General features: G+C 36.6%; 1 protein-coding gene and 1 long non-coding RNA gene across 24 annotated transcripts in view; one reads left to right on the plus strand and one right to left on the minus strand.

Annotated features, from left to right (window-relative positions):
- The window catches only part of LOC309626636, a 1318538-nt gene that overhangs the window by 1109519 nt on the left and 195858 nt on the right, over positions 1-13161 (plus strand). The window lies entirely within an intron of this gene.
- Positions 1-13161, minus strand: part of TTLL5 (tubulin tyrosine ligase like 5) — a 312036-nt gene that overhangs the window by 282414 nt on the left and 16461 nt on the right. For 21 of the 23 annotated variants that reach the window (XM_082387533.1, XM_082387536.1, XM_082387511.1 and 18 more), the window contains 2 exons: positions 9445-9527; positions 7618-7724 (listed from right to left, as the gene is read on the minus strand). In XM_082387533.1, the coding sequence (XP_082243659.1) occupies positions 7618-7724; positions 9445-9527 (190 nt within the window). Of the gene's footprint in view, positions 1-7617; positions 7725-9444; positions 9528-13161 lie in introns of those variants that run through there. The other 2 variants (XM_082387518.1, XM_082387523.1) reach the window with 2 other exon arrangements.

Consider the following 13161-nt stretch of genomic DNA (forward strand, 5'->3'; position numbering starts at 1 on the left):
AAAAGAATGCTCTGGAAAGAATCAATAGCAGAATAACTGAGGCAGAAGATCGAATAAGTGACCTGGAAGATAAATAGTGGAAATAACTACCGCAGAGCAGAATAAAGAAAAGAGAAAGAAAAGAACTGAGGACAGTCTCATAGACCTCTGGGACAACATTAAATGCACCAACATTCAAGTTATAGGGGTCCCAGAAGAAGAAGAGAAAAAGAAAGGGACTGAGAAAATATTTGAAGAAATTATAGTTGAAAACTTCCCTAATATGGGAAAGGAAATAGTCAATCAAGTCCAGGAAGTGCAGAGTCCCATATAAGATAAATCCAAGGAGAAACACACAAAGACACATATTAATCAAACTATCAAAAATCAAATAGAAAAGAAGTAATATTAAAAGCAGCAAGGGAAAAGCAACAAATAACATACAAGGGAATCCCCATAATGTTAACAGCTGATCTTTCAGCAGAAGCTCTGCAAGCCAGAAAGGTGTGGCAGGACATATTTAAAGTGATGAAATGGAAAAACCTACAACCAAGATTATTCTACCCTGCAAGGATCTCATTCAGATTCGACAGAGAAATTAAAACCTTTACAGACAAGCAAAAGCTAAGAAAATTTGGCACCACCAAACCAGCTTTACGACAAATGCTAAAGGAACTTCTCTAAGTGGGAAACACAAGAGAAGGAAAAGACCTACAAAAACAAACCCAAAACAATTAAGAAAATGGTAATAGGAACATAGATATCGACAATTACCTTAAATGTAAATGGATTAAATGCTCCAATCAAAAGACACAGGCTCGCTGAACGGATACAAAAACACAACCCGTATATATGCTGTCTACAAGAGACCCACTTCAGACCTAGGGACACATACAGACTGAAAGTGAGGGGATGGAAAAAGATATTCCATGCAAATTGAAATCAAAAGAAAGCTGGAGTAGCAATTCTCATATCAGACAAAATAGACTTTAAAATAAAGACTATTACAAGAGACAAAGGACACTACATAACGATCAAGGAATCAATCCAAGAAGAAGATATAACAATTATAAATATTTATGCACCCAACATACTTCAATACATAAGGCAAATGCTAACAGCCATAAAAGGGGAAATCGACAGTAACACAATAATAGTAGGACACTTAAACACACCACTTTCACCAATGGACAGATCATCCAAAACGAAAATAAGTGAGGGGAAACAAGCTTTAAATGATACATTAAACAAGATGGACTTAATTGATATTTATAGGACATTCCATCCCAAAACAACAGAATACACTATCTTCTCAAGTGCTCATGGAACATTCTCCAGGACAGATCATATCTGGGTAACAAATCAAGCCTTGGTAAATTTAAGAAAATTGAAATCGTATCAAGTACCTTTTCCGACCACAATGCTATCAGACTAGATATCAATTACAGGAAAAAATCTGTAAAAAATACAAACACATGGAGGCTAAACAATACCTACTAAATAACCAAGAGATCACTGAAGAAATCAAAGAGGAAATCAAAAAATACCTAGAAACAAATGACAATGGAAACATGACCACCCAAAACCTATGGGATGCAGCAAACAGCAGTTCTAAGACGGAAGTTTATAGCAATACAATCCTACCTCAAGAACCAAGAAAAATCTCAAATAAACAATCTAACCTTACACCTAAAGCAATTAGAGAAAGAAACAAAAAAAACCCAAAGTTAGCAGAAGAAATCATAAAGATCAGATCAGAAATAAATGAAAAAGAAATGAAGGAAACAATAGCAAATATCAATAAAACTAAAAGCTGGTTCTTTGAGAAGATAAACAAAATTGACAAACCGTTACCCAGACTCATCGAGAAAAAAAGGGAGAAGACTCAAATCAACAGAATTAGAAATGAAAAAGGAGAAGTAACAACTGACACTGCAGAAATACAAAGGATCATAAGAGATTACTACAAGCAACTTTATGCCAATAAAATAGACAACCGGGAAGAAATGGACAAATTCTTAGAAAAGCACAACCTTCCACGACTGAACCGGAAGAAATAGAAAATATAAACAGATCAATCACAAGCACTGAGATTGAAACTGTGATTAAAAATCTTCCAACATACAAAAGCTCAGGACCAGATGGCTTCACAGGCAAATTCTATCAAACATTTAGAGAAGAGCTAACACCTATCCTTCTCAAACTCTTCCAAAATATAGCAGAGGGAGGAACACTCCCAAACTCATTCTACGAGGCCACCATCACCTTGATACCAAAAGCAGACAACGATGTCACAAAAAAAGAAAACTACAGGCCAATATCACTGATGAACATCTCAAAATTCTCAACAAAATACTAGCAAACAGAATCCAACAGCACATTAAAAGGATTATACACCACGATCAAGTGGGGTTTATCCCAGGAATGCAAGGATTCTTCAATATAGGCAAATCAATCAATGTGATAAACCATATTAACAAACTGAAGGAGAAAAACTATATGATCATCTCAACAGATGCAGAAAAAGCTTTTGGTGAAATTCAACACCCATTTATGATAAAAATCCTCCAGAAAGTAGGCATAGAGGGAACTTACATCAACATAATAAAGGCCATATATGACAAACCCACAGCCAACATCATTCTCAATGGTGAAAAACTGAAACCATTTTCACTAAGATCAGGAACAAGACAAGGTTGCCCACTCTCACCACTATTGATCAACATAGTTTATGAAGTTTAAGCCACAGCAATCAGAGAAGAAAAAGAAATAAAAGGAATCCAAATCAGAAAAGAAGAAGTAAAACGGTCACTGTTTGCAGATGACATGATACTATACATAGAGAATCCTAAAGATGCTACCAGAAAACTACTAGAGCTAATCAATGAATTTGGTAAAGTAGCAGGATACAAAATTAATGCACAAATATCTCTTGCATTCCTATACCCTAATGATGAAAAATCTAAAAGACAAATTAAGGAAACACTCTCATTTACCACTGCAACAAGAAGAATAAAATACCTAGGAATAAACCTAGTAAGGAGACAAAAGACCTGTATGCAGAAAACTGTAAGACACTGATGAAAGAAACTAAAGATGATACAAACAGATGGAGAGATATACTCTGTTCTTGGATTGGAAGAATCAATATTGTGAAAATGACTATACTACCCGAAGCAATCTACAGATTCAATGCAATCCCTATCAAATTACCAATGGCATTTTTTACAGAACTAGAACAAAAAATCTTAAAATGTGTCTGCAGACACAAAAGACCCCGAATAGTCAAAGCACTCTTGAGGGAAAAAAGCGGAGCTGGAGGAATCAGACTCCCTGACTTCAGACTATACTACAAAGCTACAGTAATCAAGACAATATGCTACCGGCACAAAAACAGACATATAGATCAATGGAACAAGATAGAAAGCCCAGAGATAAACCCATGCACATATGGTCAACTAATCTATGACAAAGGAGGCAAGGATATACAATGGAGAAAAGACAGTCTCTTCAATAAGTGGTGCTTGGAAAACTGGACAGCTACATGTAAAAGAACGAAATTAGAACACGCCCTAACACCATTCACAAAAATAAACTCAAAATGGATTAGAGACGTAAATGTAAGACCGGACATTATAAAACTCTTAGAGGAAAACATAGGGAGAACACTCTTTGACATAAATCACAACAAGATATTTTTTTGATCCACCTCCTAGAGTAATGGAAATAAAAACAAAAATAAACAAATGGGACCTAATGAAACTTAAAAGCTTTTGCACAGCAAAGGAAACCATAAACAAAACAAAAAGACAACCCTCAGAATGGGAGAAAATATTTGCAAACAAATCAACAGACAAAGGATTAATCTCCAAAATATATAAACAGCTCATGCAGCTCAATATTAAAAAAACAAACAAACCAATCAAAAAATGGGCAGAAGACCTAAATAAACATTTCACCAAAGAAGACATACAGATGGCCAAGAAGCACATGAAAAGCTGCTCAACATCACTAATTATTAGAGAAATGCAAATCAAAACTACAATGACTACCTCACACCAGTTAGAATGGGCATCATCAGAAAAATCTACAAGCAGTAAATGCTGGAGAGGGTGTGGAGAAAAGGGAACCCCCCTGCACTGTTGGTGGGAATGTAAATTGATACAGCCACTATGGAGAACAGTATGGAGGTTCCTTACAAAACTAAAAATAGAACTACCATATGACCCAGCAATCCCACTACTGGGCATACACCCAGAGAAAACTATAATTCAAAAGGACACATGCACCCCAATGTTCAATGCAGCACTATTTACAATAGCCAGGTCATGGAAACAACCTAAATGCCCATCGACAGACGAATGGATAAAGATGATGTGGTACATATATACAATGGAATACTACTCAGCCATAAAAAAGGAATGAAATTGGGTCATTTGTAGAGACGTGGATGGACCTAATGAGACTGTCATACAGAGTGAAGTAAGTGAGAAAGAGAAAAACAAATATCGTATATTAACACATATATGTGGAATCTAGAAAAATGGTACAGATGAACTGGTTTGCAGGACAGAAACTGAGACACAGATGTAGAGAACAAACGTATGGTCACCAAGGGTGGAAAGCGGCTGGGGCGGGGGTGGTGGTGTGATGAATTGGGAGATTAGGATTGACATGTATACACTGATGTGTATAAAATGGATGACTAATAAGAACCTGCTGTATAAAAAGATAAATAAAATAAAATTCAAAATTTCAAAAAAAAAGAAAAGAGAGATTAAAAAATTTTTTTTAAATAAATAAATAAACTCTTGAATGCAATGGTATGTCAAAATCAAAAAAAAAAAAAAAAAAAGGAAACACTGAACCAGAGGATAAGAGAAACAACAAATTCTCCTACAGTTACCCAATATTAGTGGTCTCCAAACATTTTTGCTTGGTACTCCCGATACAAATTTTGGGAAACTATGTATCCTCTTAGTTGGCATCTAAGATTTTTCATCATAAATTTAAAATGTTCCAAAGGATCCAATGAATGGCAAATATAATTTTAAAATAAAACTATAACAGTATCCTTTTAAGTATATTCAAGGGAACCTAAATAACATCAGGATTCACTAGCCACTGTACATTTTAAAAGTACTACAAAAGAAAAGGCTCTTTTTGTCGGTAAATTTTTCACTTTTTACAATACTATACTTTTTACTGAAAGTAACGTATAAACAGGAAAGTACACAAATCACAACTGCAAAGCATGATGAATTTTGGTCACCTGTGTGAACACCACTGAGCACAGAACATTCCCAGCACCCCAGAAGCCTCGCCTACTCCCACCCAGACATCCCCCAATTCACTTTTGCTTTTACTTCTTCCATTCCATTTCCCCCAAAGAACAGCTTAGCCTAACAGAACATATTTAATGCTTGTAAGTCTTTTATATTATATTATACCTTCTCTACAATGAAAATATGTATACAAATTACGTTTAATATTTTTTAGTTTCCTGTGATCATAAGGCTGTACTTGTTATACATATATTGACCTATCATTGTAAGAACATAGTACACAATTCATCAAAACACCGTAAATATTATAAATTTTTATTAAAATGTACATTATACTAACATCAATTTCTCCATTTTGATAACTATACTATGGTTATAACTGATTTAACATTAGGAAAACTGGGTAAAGGGCACATAGGAACTCTATATTATTTTTGCAACTTTTCTAAAAGTCTAAAATTATTTAAAATAAAAAATTACATAAAAAGAGTACACAATAATATTGGAAACATTTCAAGTGTTTGCATTCCTCTTGCATGTGAGTTAGAAGTCTTTGGATTGAAAAAGACTTCTAACTTCTGGTGCTATGTATTTTCTTAGAAAATACATAGCACCAGAAGCCACAAAGTATACTGCATTTAGGTAATGGATTATTAATATTCCCAAACATACATGTATAACACATTCAAAGAGAAGTGAAGAAAATATAGGTTAAAATTTATTAATACTGACTGAGTCCAAATTGAGGTGGAATTCCTATACACCTACAGGAATAGTTCAAAAACTATTGAAATAAATAATATACTACTAACAGGAATTAGGAATGCAGCCTCTACTGTGAGCTATTTTAAGACTGTTTAAATACCTATTTAAAATAGTTGCATCTGATTCACTTCAAGCACCCAGTCACACATTTAGAAAACCAAATCCACATCTTCCAGGCAGTAAGGAAGAAAATAAAGTTTAAATTATTTTCTGCCCATGAAGCTCACACATAAAATAACACTGGAACTTGTTATAAAGATTCAAAATATACATTTATCTAAGATTATGAAGAAACTATTTGACATTAGAGACAGCATAGGCTGGGTATTTATACCCATTGACTGAGTATAAGACAGTAGAATTGAATAATCAAGAAAGAGCCTTCGTTTCTAAAAAATGAGGAGACAAGTATATGAAGTGACTGAAAACAAAACTTGTTAGCATGAGTGAGTACCTGGGGCATAAGTCCTGGAAATAAAATATAACTCAACCACTGAGCAAATAAGAAAATTCCTATTAGATTTGCATCTCTTCATTAGACAGATGAGATTAGCTGCCCTCTTCTCCAATAGGTCATGTATCTCTCCATAGTTGAAAATTACTCACTGCTAGAATAATGCAGGGTTTCAGCATCAATTCTATTCCTATTTTCTCTTTCATAGATGTAAACACTGAGAAACCTTGTTCACAAATATAATAGCTAACACTTACATAGTGTTTACTATGTGGAAGGCATGTGATGTTCTAAGCACTTATTAAATCCTCACGATAGTCCTACAAAGTGTGTGTCATTAGTACCTTCTTTTTACCAATGAGGAAGCTGACGCTCAGAAAGCTCACTTGCCCAAGATCAGTCAGCGGAACTGCGATCTGGGCCCAGGTTAGCTGGCTGCAGAACCCGTGCTTCTAGCCACTAGGCAATATTGCCTCTCTAGGCTGACGTTAACCAATGAGACTGGCAGAAGTTTAATATCGCAATATCATTCAATTCTTTGAACTCTTTTCTAATTATATATCAAAAGTCACAAGATGACCTATCTTTAAATTTTATATTTAATGATCTATCAGCTGACAACTTGATTATGTCCTTCTTCAATTCTGTTAAAAGCAAAGAAATGGAAATCATTATCATGCAAAAAGATTTGTTATGCTATTACCTGAATTAAACACCAATATTTTTGTTCCTTTCTTTGCAACCCTTGAAATTTTTACACCCCAGGACAATGCACCATATTAAGATTCTAGGTGGGCCGTTCTTTTATAAAGGGAAAAAACAGTAACTATGAAAAAGAAGGTGAGAAGGGAGAACCTATCCACATGAGGGGCTCACAAGCAGCTCAATTTTAGGAAAGAGAATCTATGGGATTTGCAATCCAGAAGTAGTGTATTTTAAAACCATCCATCCTACAGACTCCTTGCAAAGTCTTCAGGTATGTCCAGGGATGTGAACACCTCAGTTTCATTTGCAGACTGCTGCCCTATATCACAGACTTCTTTTTTTTTTTAAAGGATGTTAATTATCTCTGCTGGCTACATGCCTCAATGTCAGGTACCTTTAAATGGAGCAAAGTAGCTACAAGAGCATTACCTGGGAAAGTGATTAACCTTTTGTGCTTCAGAGAGGGTGCGAAGTAAAAAGGGCTTCAGGTGGGATCCTGTCCACATTAGGTTATAGTCAGTGCTGCTTGGGTGAACCTAAGGGCAGATAAAAAGACAAGATAAGAAACACCAGAGGGACTTCCCTGGTGGCGCCGTGGTTAAGAATCTGCCTGCCAATGCAGGGGACACAGGTCCGAGCCCTGGTCCGGGAAGATCCCACATGCCGCGGTGCAACTAAGCCCGTGCGCCACAACTACTGAGCCTGCGCTCTAGAGCTCGTGAGCCACAACTACTGAGCCCCCGTGCCACAACTACTGAAGCCCGTGCACCTAGAGCCTGTGCTCCACAACAAGAGAAGCCACTGCAATGAGAAGACTGCGCACCACAACGAAGAGTAAACACCACTTGCCGCAACTAGACAAAGCCCGCGCGCAGCAACGAAGACCCAACGCAGCCAAAAATAAATAAATAAATTTATTAAAAAAAAAAAAAAAAAATGAAAGAAACACCAGAGACAGTCCCTGGAAGAATGATGGAAGTAAAAAGTCATAGAGATTTTTCATCCACAGAGCACTCACAGGGGCGGGCCAGTTAGGATGTGAGCCTAGTAAGACAAAAGCTGAGTGTACAGAACAGAGGGATAAGCAAGTTTAAAGAATGAGAGAGTTGGACAAGTATCACATGCAAAAAGTAGAATTAATCCTTTTATAGAAGTCCATGGTATCTCTAAATATTCTTGCATATCAAAGTGAGAGATGAGGACCCAACCCCAAAACTCCCTTCTCAGACTGTCCTTATATCCTTGCAGATGCTGGGTATAAAGTGATAATCAGATCTAAAACCTTATAGTAGCAAACCAACTTAGAATTCATTCATTCATTCATTAGAATTCATTTGTCCATTCATTCAACAATTATGTACTCTCTGCCTCTGATGTGACAGGTACCATGTTAAGCCCTGGAAATAAAACAGCAACAAAGACAGTATATAAACTGGTATCAGAACTTCCTCAAAATGTCTACTTCATACCTCAACCTAGGATAAGAAGCGAGCAACCAGACTTTTATCAACTGTATCAAAATATCCACAGTGGAAGTCCATCCAGCATATTTGCCTTTGCCTTTTGATGTCAAATCCCCATTTTCCCAATTTTCTTTGGGAATAACATACTCCTTGGTTTTAAAGGACCTGGCAATCACCTGCCCCTCCCTTCCCCCAAGGAGTGGACCCTTGACCCAAGCTAGGCCAATCGTTCTATCTCCAGAATATGCTTCTTGAGCAGAGAAATGCACAAGGACAGTGAATGCAGTCGATTCATTCCACAGCAGTAAAGGTGGTCTTGAAGACTTTTGTTGCCAGATCCCTGGAGCTATTGCATTCTCTCTTCTTCCAAAGGTCTGCTTTTTCAGCTTTTCCTCTGGTTCTGCTAGCCGTTCTATGTACATCTTTACTATAAATCCCTTTTGGTTTATGTTGGGCAGAGTCTGTTTCTGTTGCTTGTAATCAAAGAGGTTTAATTGGGTATTAGACAATTCCTTATGGGAAACTCTGTCTCTAGCCCATGCCTAAAAACACAGCAAGGAAAAAAAAATTTCTTTCCCTAAAAAAACCCCCACAAAATCTTGTGGAAATGTTTTCCATCTATTTCAAGGAAAAACTGGTAAAGTGACTCAGAAAGTCAATGCAAGTTCTGCATCATCACTAAGGAGTGGTCCCGTGTACTTTCTAGAGCTGGCCCTGTTAGCTGACAGTCAGTTAGGTGGCTAGGATTTTCAGCTTTTGAGCAGATAAGGTAAGGTAGTAAAAATGAGCTTACTTCATGAAATCCATGGGCTGTCAGGATGCTGCGAACCAGGCGACTGTCTGTTCGTACAATCTTGTAAGACAAGTGATAACGTTCTAAAGAAAAACACAGAATCAAGTTCAGTAACCAGAAAGTTAACTATAGAGAAAGAAATAAAAGAAATAAACTGTAAGATGGTGGCTGGCTTAATTACACTCAATAACACTATACTGCTATCCTTAGGCTACTATAAGTAGGTTGAGGATTATTTTGGACCAAGGGTCCTAAACCTGAGATTCATTGGCTGTCACTAAACATGGATGGGGGCAGGCAGGGGAGGAATGACATCCTTGTTTTCACCAAATTCTAGTTCCAATTTAACATTACCTTCTATTAGGAATGTAGGCAACAAAGGAGGATAGTATTAGCAATGCCTGTGACCCTGCCAGCAACAGATGTCAGGTATTGTAACACTCTTTTACAGTTGTTACAGTTATCTCAAAAAATCACTTATTCTCAGGAGTTCTCTGGTGGCCCAGTGGTTAGGACTCCAGGCTTTCACTGCCGTGGCGCAGGTTCAATTCTTGGTCGGGAACTGAGATACTGAAAGCTGCGCAGCGCGGCCAAAAAAAATCACTTACTCCCACAGTATTTAAAAATTATGGCAGTGAACAGACCTACCACTAGATCATGTTATTTAATGTACTAATAAAAGGCATACAGATCACAAATTTGGTTTTTAAAAATATTTTGAGAACTACACTTCAATACAATTTATTTTCTTTGTAGTCTTATGTATTTTTAAAATACACTTAAAAAACATTATTCTGAGAAGAGACCCATAAGCTTCCCCATACTGCCAACGCCACCCACTGCACCAAAAAGGCTAAGAACGCCGTTCTAAATAGTCCTCATGTGCAACAATGTTGGTTACCAGCATATCCTAGACCAGAGGTTATAAACTGCTGACACGAGGGCCAAAACCAATCTGCAGACATGGTTTGTTCGTTCCTCCTTGTGCTTTAAAAATAAAATTGAGTTAATTGTTAACCTTTTGAAATTGGAGGAATTCATATAAAAATCTAGATTTCTGGACTTCTCTTGAAAACCCTGGCAATCCTGGGCTCTCTCTCTGGCAAGGCAAGAGTCAACCAGAGAAGTGCAAGTGCTCCCTGCAGGACAGGCCTGCGCTGTCCAGTTCAGCACCGTCCCCACCTGACCTGCTTCACTCATTCTTATCTCCTGCCAGGCCCCTGAGAGCATTCTGTGCTTGTGACCCCTGTCTAAGAGGAATGTCTGTAATCATGTGAGGTTTCTACATATCCCCAAAGACTAAAGTTTTCTCTGGCGCATTACATTCAATCTCTTTCTATGCATCACTATAAACTGTTAGCTAAGAATTCTATAGAACGATTTTTTTAAAGGACTGCATACTGAACCATTTCTGAGTGAGTATAATACAGAAACTTATGGACAGGCTCCGGAACAAAATTCAGCCTCTACAGTCAAAGATAAGCATTTCGTTTTATAACTTTATGTGAAAATATTCGTAAATCCCTGCTGCTACTTGCCCAGCCCTGGCAGGAACACCATGCCAAGCAGACACAGGAGGACTGGAATGATAAGGCCAGACACTCCATACTTCTCATTCTTGCAGCAAACTTTGAAGCCCAGTTACAAGGTTTTCCCAATGGTCAATCACTATTATGTTGTCTTTGCAATATTTTTATAAGAAAAACAGTGCAGAGTTTAATGTAAGAAGCAGCACAGTGCACTGCTCAAGAGTTCGTGTTCTAAGGTTTCCTAAAGCTTACCTCTATAAAAACAATCAATAGAAAGAGAAATTAGCTGAACTCTGTTTCATTCTAGCAATAAGCAATATTCAACCATGGATAAATGAACCAATTAATTTTGTAAACGCTCAATTCATATTATGAAGAAATTGATTTTTTTTTACTTTTATGTTTATTACTTATGAAAATTTTAATTTATTCTTATTCTTTTGCTCAACTGTATATTCATTAAGATTGTAAGATAGCTCAATCCAGGACACATTCAATCTTTGGAGATATATGAACATAATACATTTAAAAAGATATAAAAAAAGGAGTTTGTGTTCTGATTCCAAGTTGAGGAAGGAAAGTACAAAATAGGTGTGGAATATCTTGCTATGCCAAAAAAGAGGACAGTCACAAGGATTGAGAACATGTCACAAGGATCTTGAAGGGGCTCCCCAAGGCCAAATTTGAGGCAATCTGAATATAAAAATGAATACTGACAGAAAAAGATTTTAACTCACTTATAAGAAAGAAAACAACCCATGAATCCACACTGATAAGAAAGTGAGAAGGTATACTACTGGTTTTCTAGGTCAGAAGTCCAATACAAGTGTCATCAAGGCATTGGCAGGACTGCGTTCCTTTCTATAGGCTCTGGGTAGGGTCCACTTCCTTTCCTTTTCCAGCTTCTAGAGGCTGCCCCTATTCTTCTTCTATCTTCAAAGCCAGCAATGACAGGTCTAGTCCTTCTCACACTGCATCAGTCTGACTCTTCTTCTGTCTCCTTCTATCTTAAAGGACTCCTATAATTACATTGGGCCCACTTGAAGAATCTCCTTATCTTAAGGGTTAGCTGATTAGCAACCTTAATTCCATCTATGACCTCAATTCCGCTTTGCTAAGTCAGGTAACATTTTCACAGGTTCTGGGGACTAGGAGGTAGACATCTTCGGGAGACTATTACTTTCGCATAGAAGGGAAAGCTCTTCTTTACAGAAAAGCCAGCTAATAAATGTAGAAGGAAAAACTGAAACAGAAAATCACCATTTTACAAAAACTGCAATAGTAAGTGATTCAGACAAGAATCAGTGAATACCAACAGTGAGAGACTACTGGAGAATAGGATATTCATACATCTCAAAATATCACCCCAGAGAATGCTTATAACAAAGGAGAAGGGTACCTTTACAATGAAGCAATCTGGTAAACACTATCTTAACCAAATGATCAAACTTGTCATCACCAGTAATGCAATATAATGACATCATATGCTTTTTAATGTGATACACTGAGGACATGACTTCATTAAATGATATTCCTACAAATTTTTTTCAACTTTTTTATCCTTTTTAACCTTTTTCAACCTTTTTTAACCCTTTTAATCTAAACATGTGGAATCAATCTGACAAGCCCAAACTTAAGGACATCTGCAAAGCAACTAGTCTGGAATCTTTAAAAATGCCAATGTTATGAAAGACCAAAAAAAAAAAAAAAAAAAAAAATCCAGTAAATGGTTGTAGATATAAAGGAGACTAAAGAAATATGACAACTAAATGCAATCTCTGATTGGATCGTGGATTTGAAAGAAAAAAAAAAAGATAAAGGACAAAATTGGAACAATTGAGGAAATCTGGGCAGGGATTGTATATTAGATAAAAGTGTTTTAGCAATGACAGATTTCCTGAGTGTCATCAGTGTACTGTGGTTATAGAGAGGATGCCCTTGTTCTTAGGATAAACATGTTGAATAAGGTATTTAGGTCTGAAGTATGTGAACTAATTTTCAAATGGTTCAGAAAGAGAAAGAAGGGTGAAGCAAACATGGCAAAATGTTAATAACTGGTGAAAGCAAGGAAATAGTATACATGAATTCATTGTACTATACTTATAACTTGCCAGACGGTTTTTTTATTTCTTTAAATAAAATGTTCAGAAAACCAGGTCTTTTTCATTATGATAACTGATCACTGACA

Source organism: Balaenoptera borealis (assembly GCF_965194805.1).
Source record: "Balaenoptera borealis genome assembly, chromosome: 3".
NCBI classification, from domain to species: Eukaryota; Metazoa; Chordata; class Mammalia; order Artiodactyla; family Balaenopteridae; genus Balaenoptera; species Balaenoptera borealis.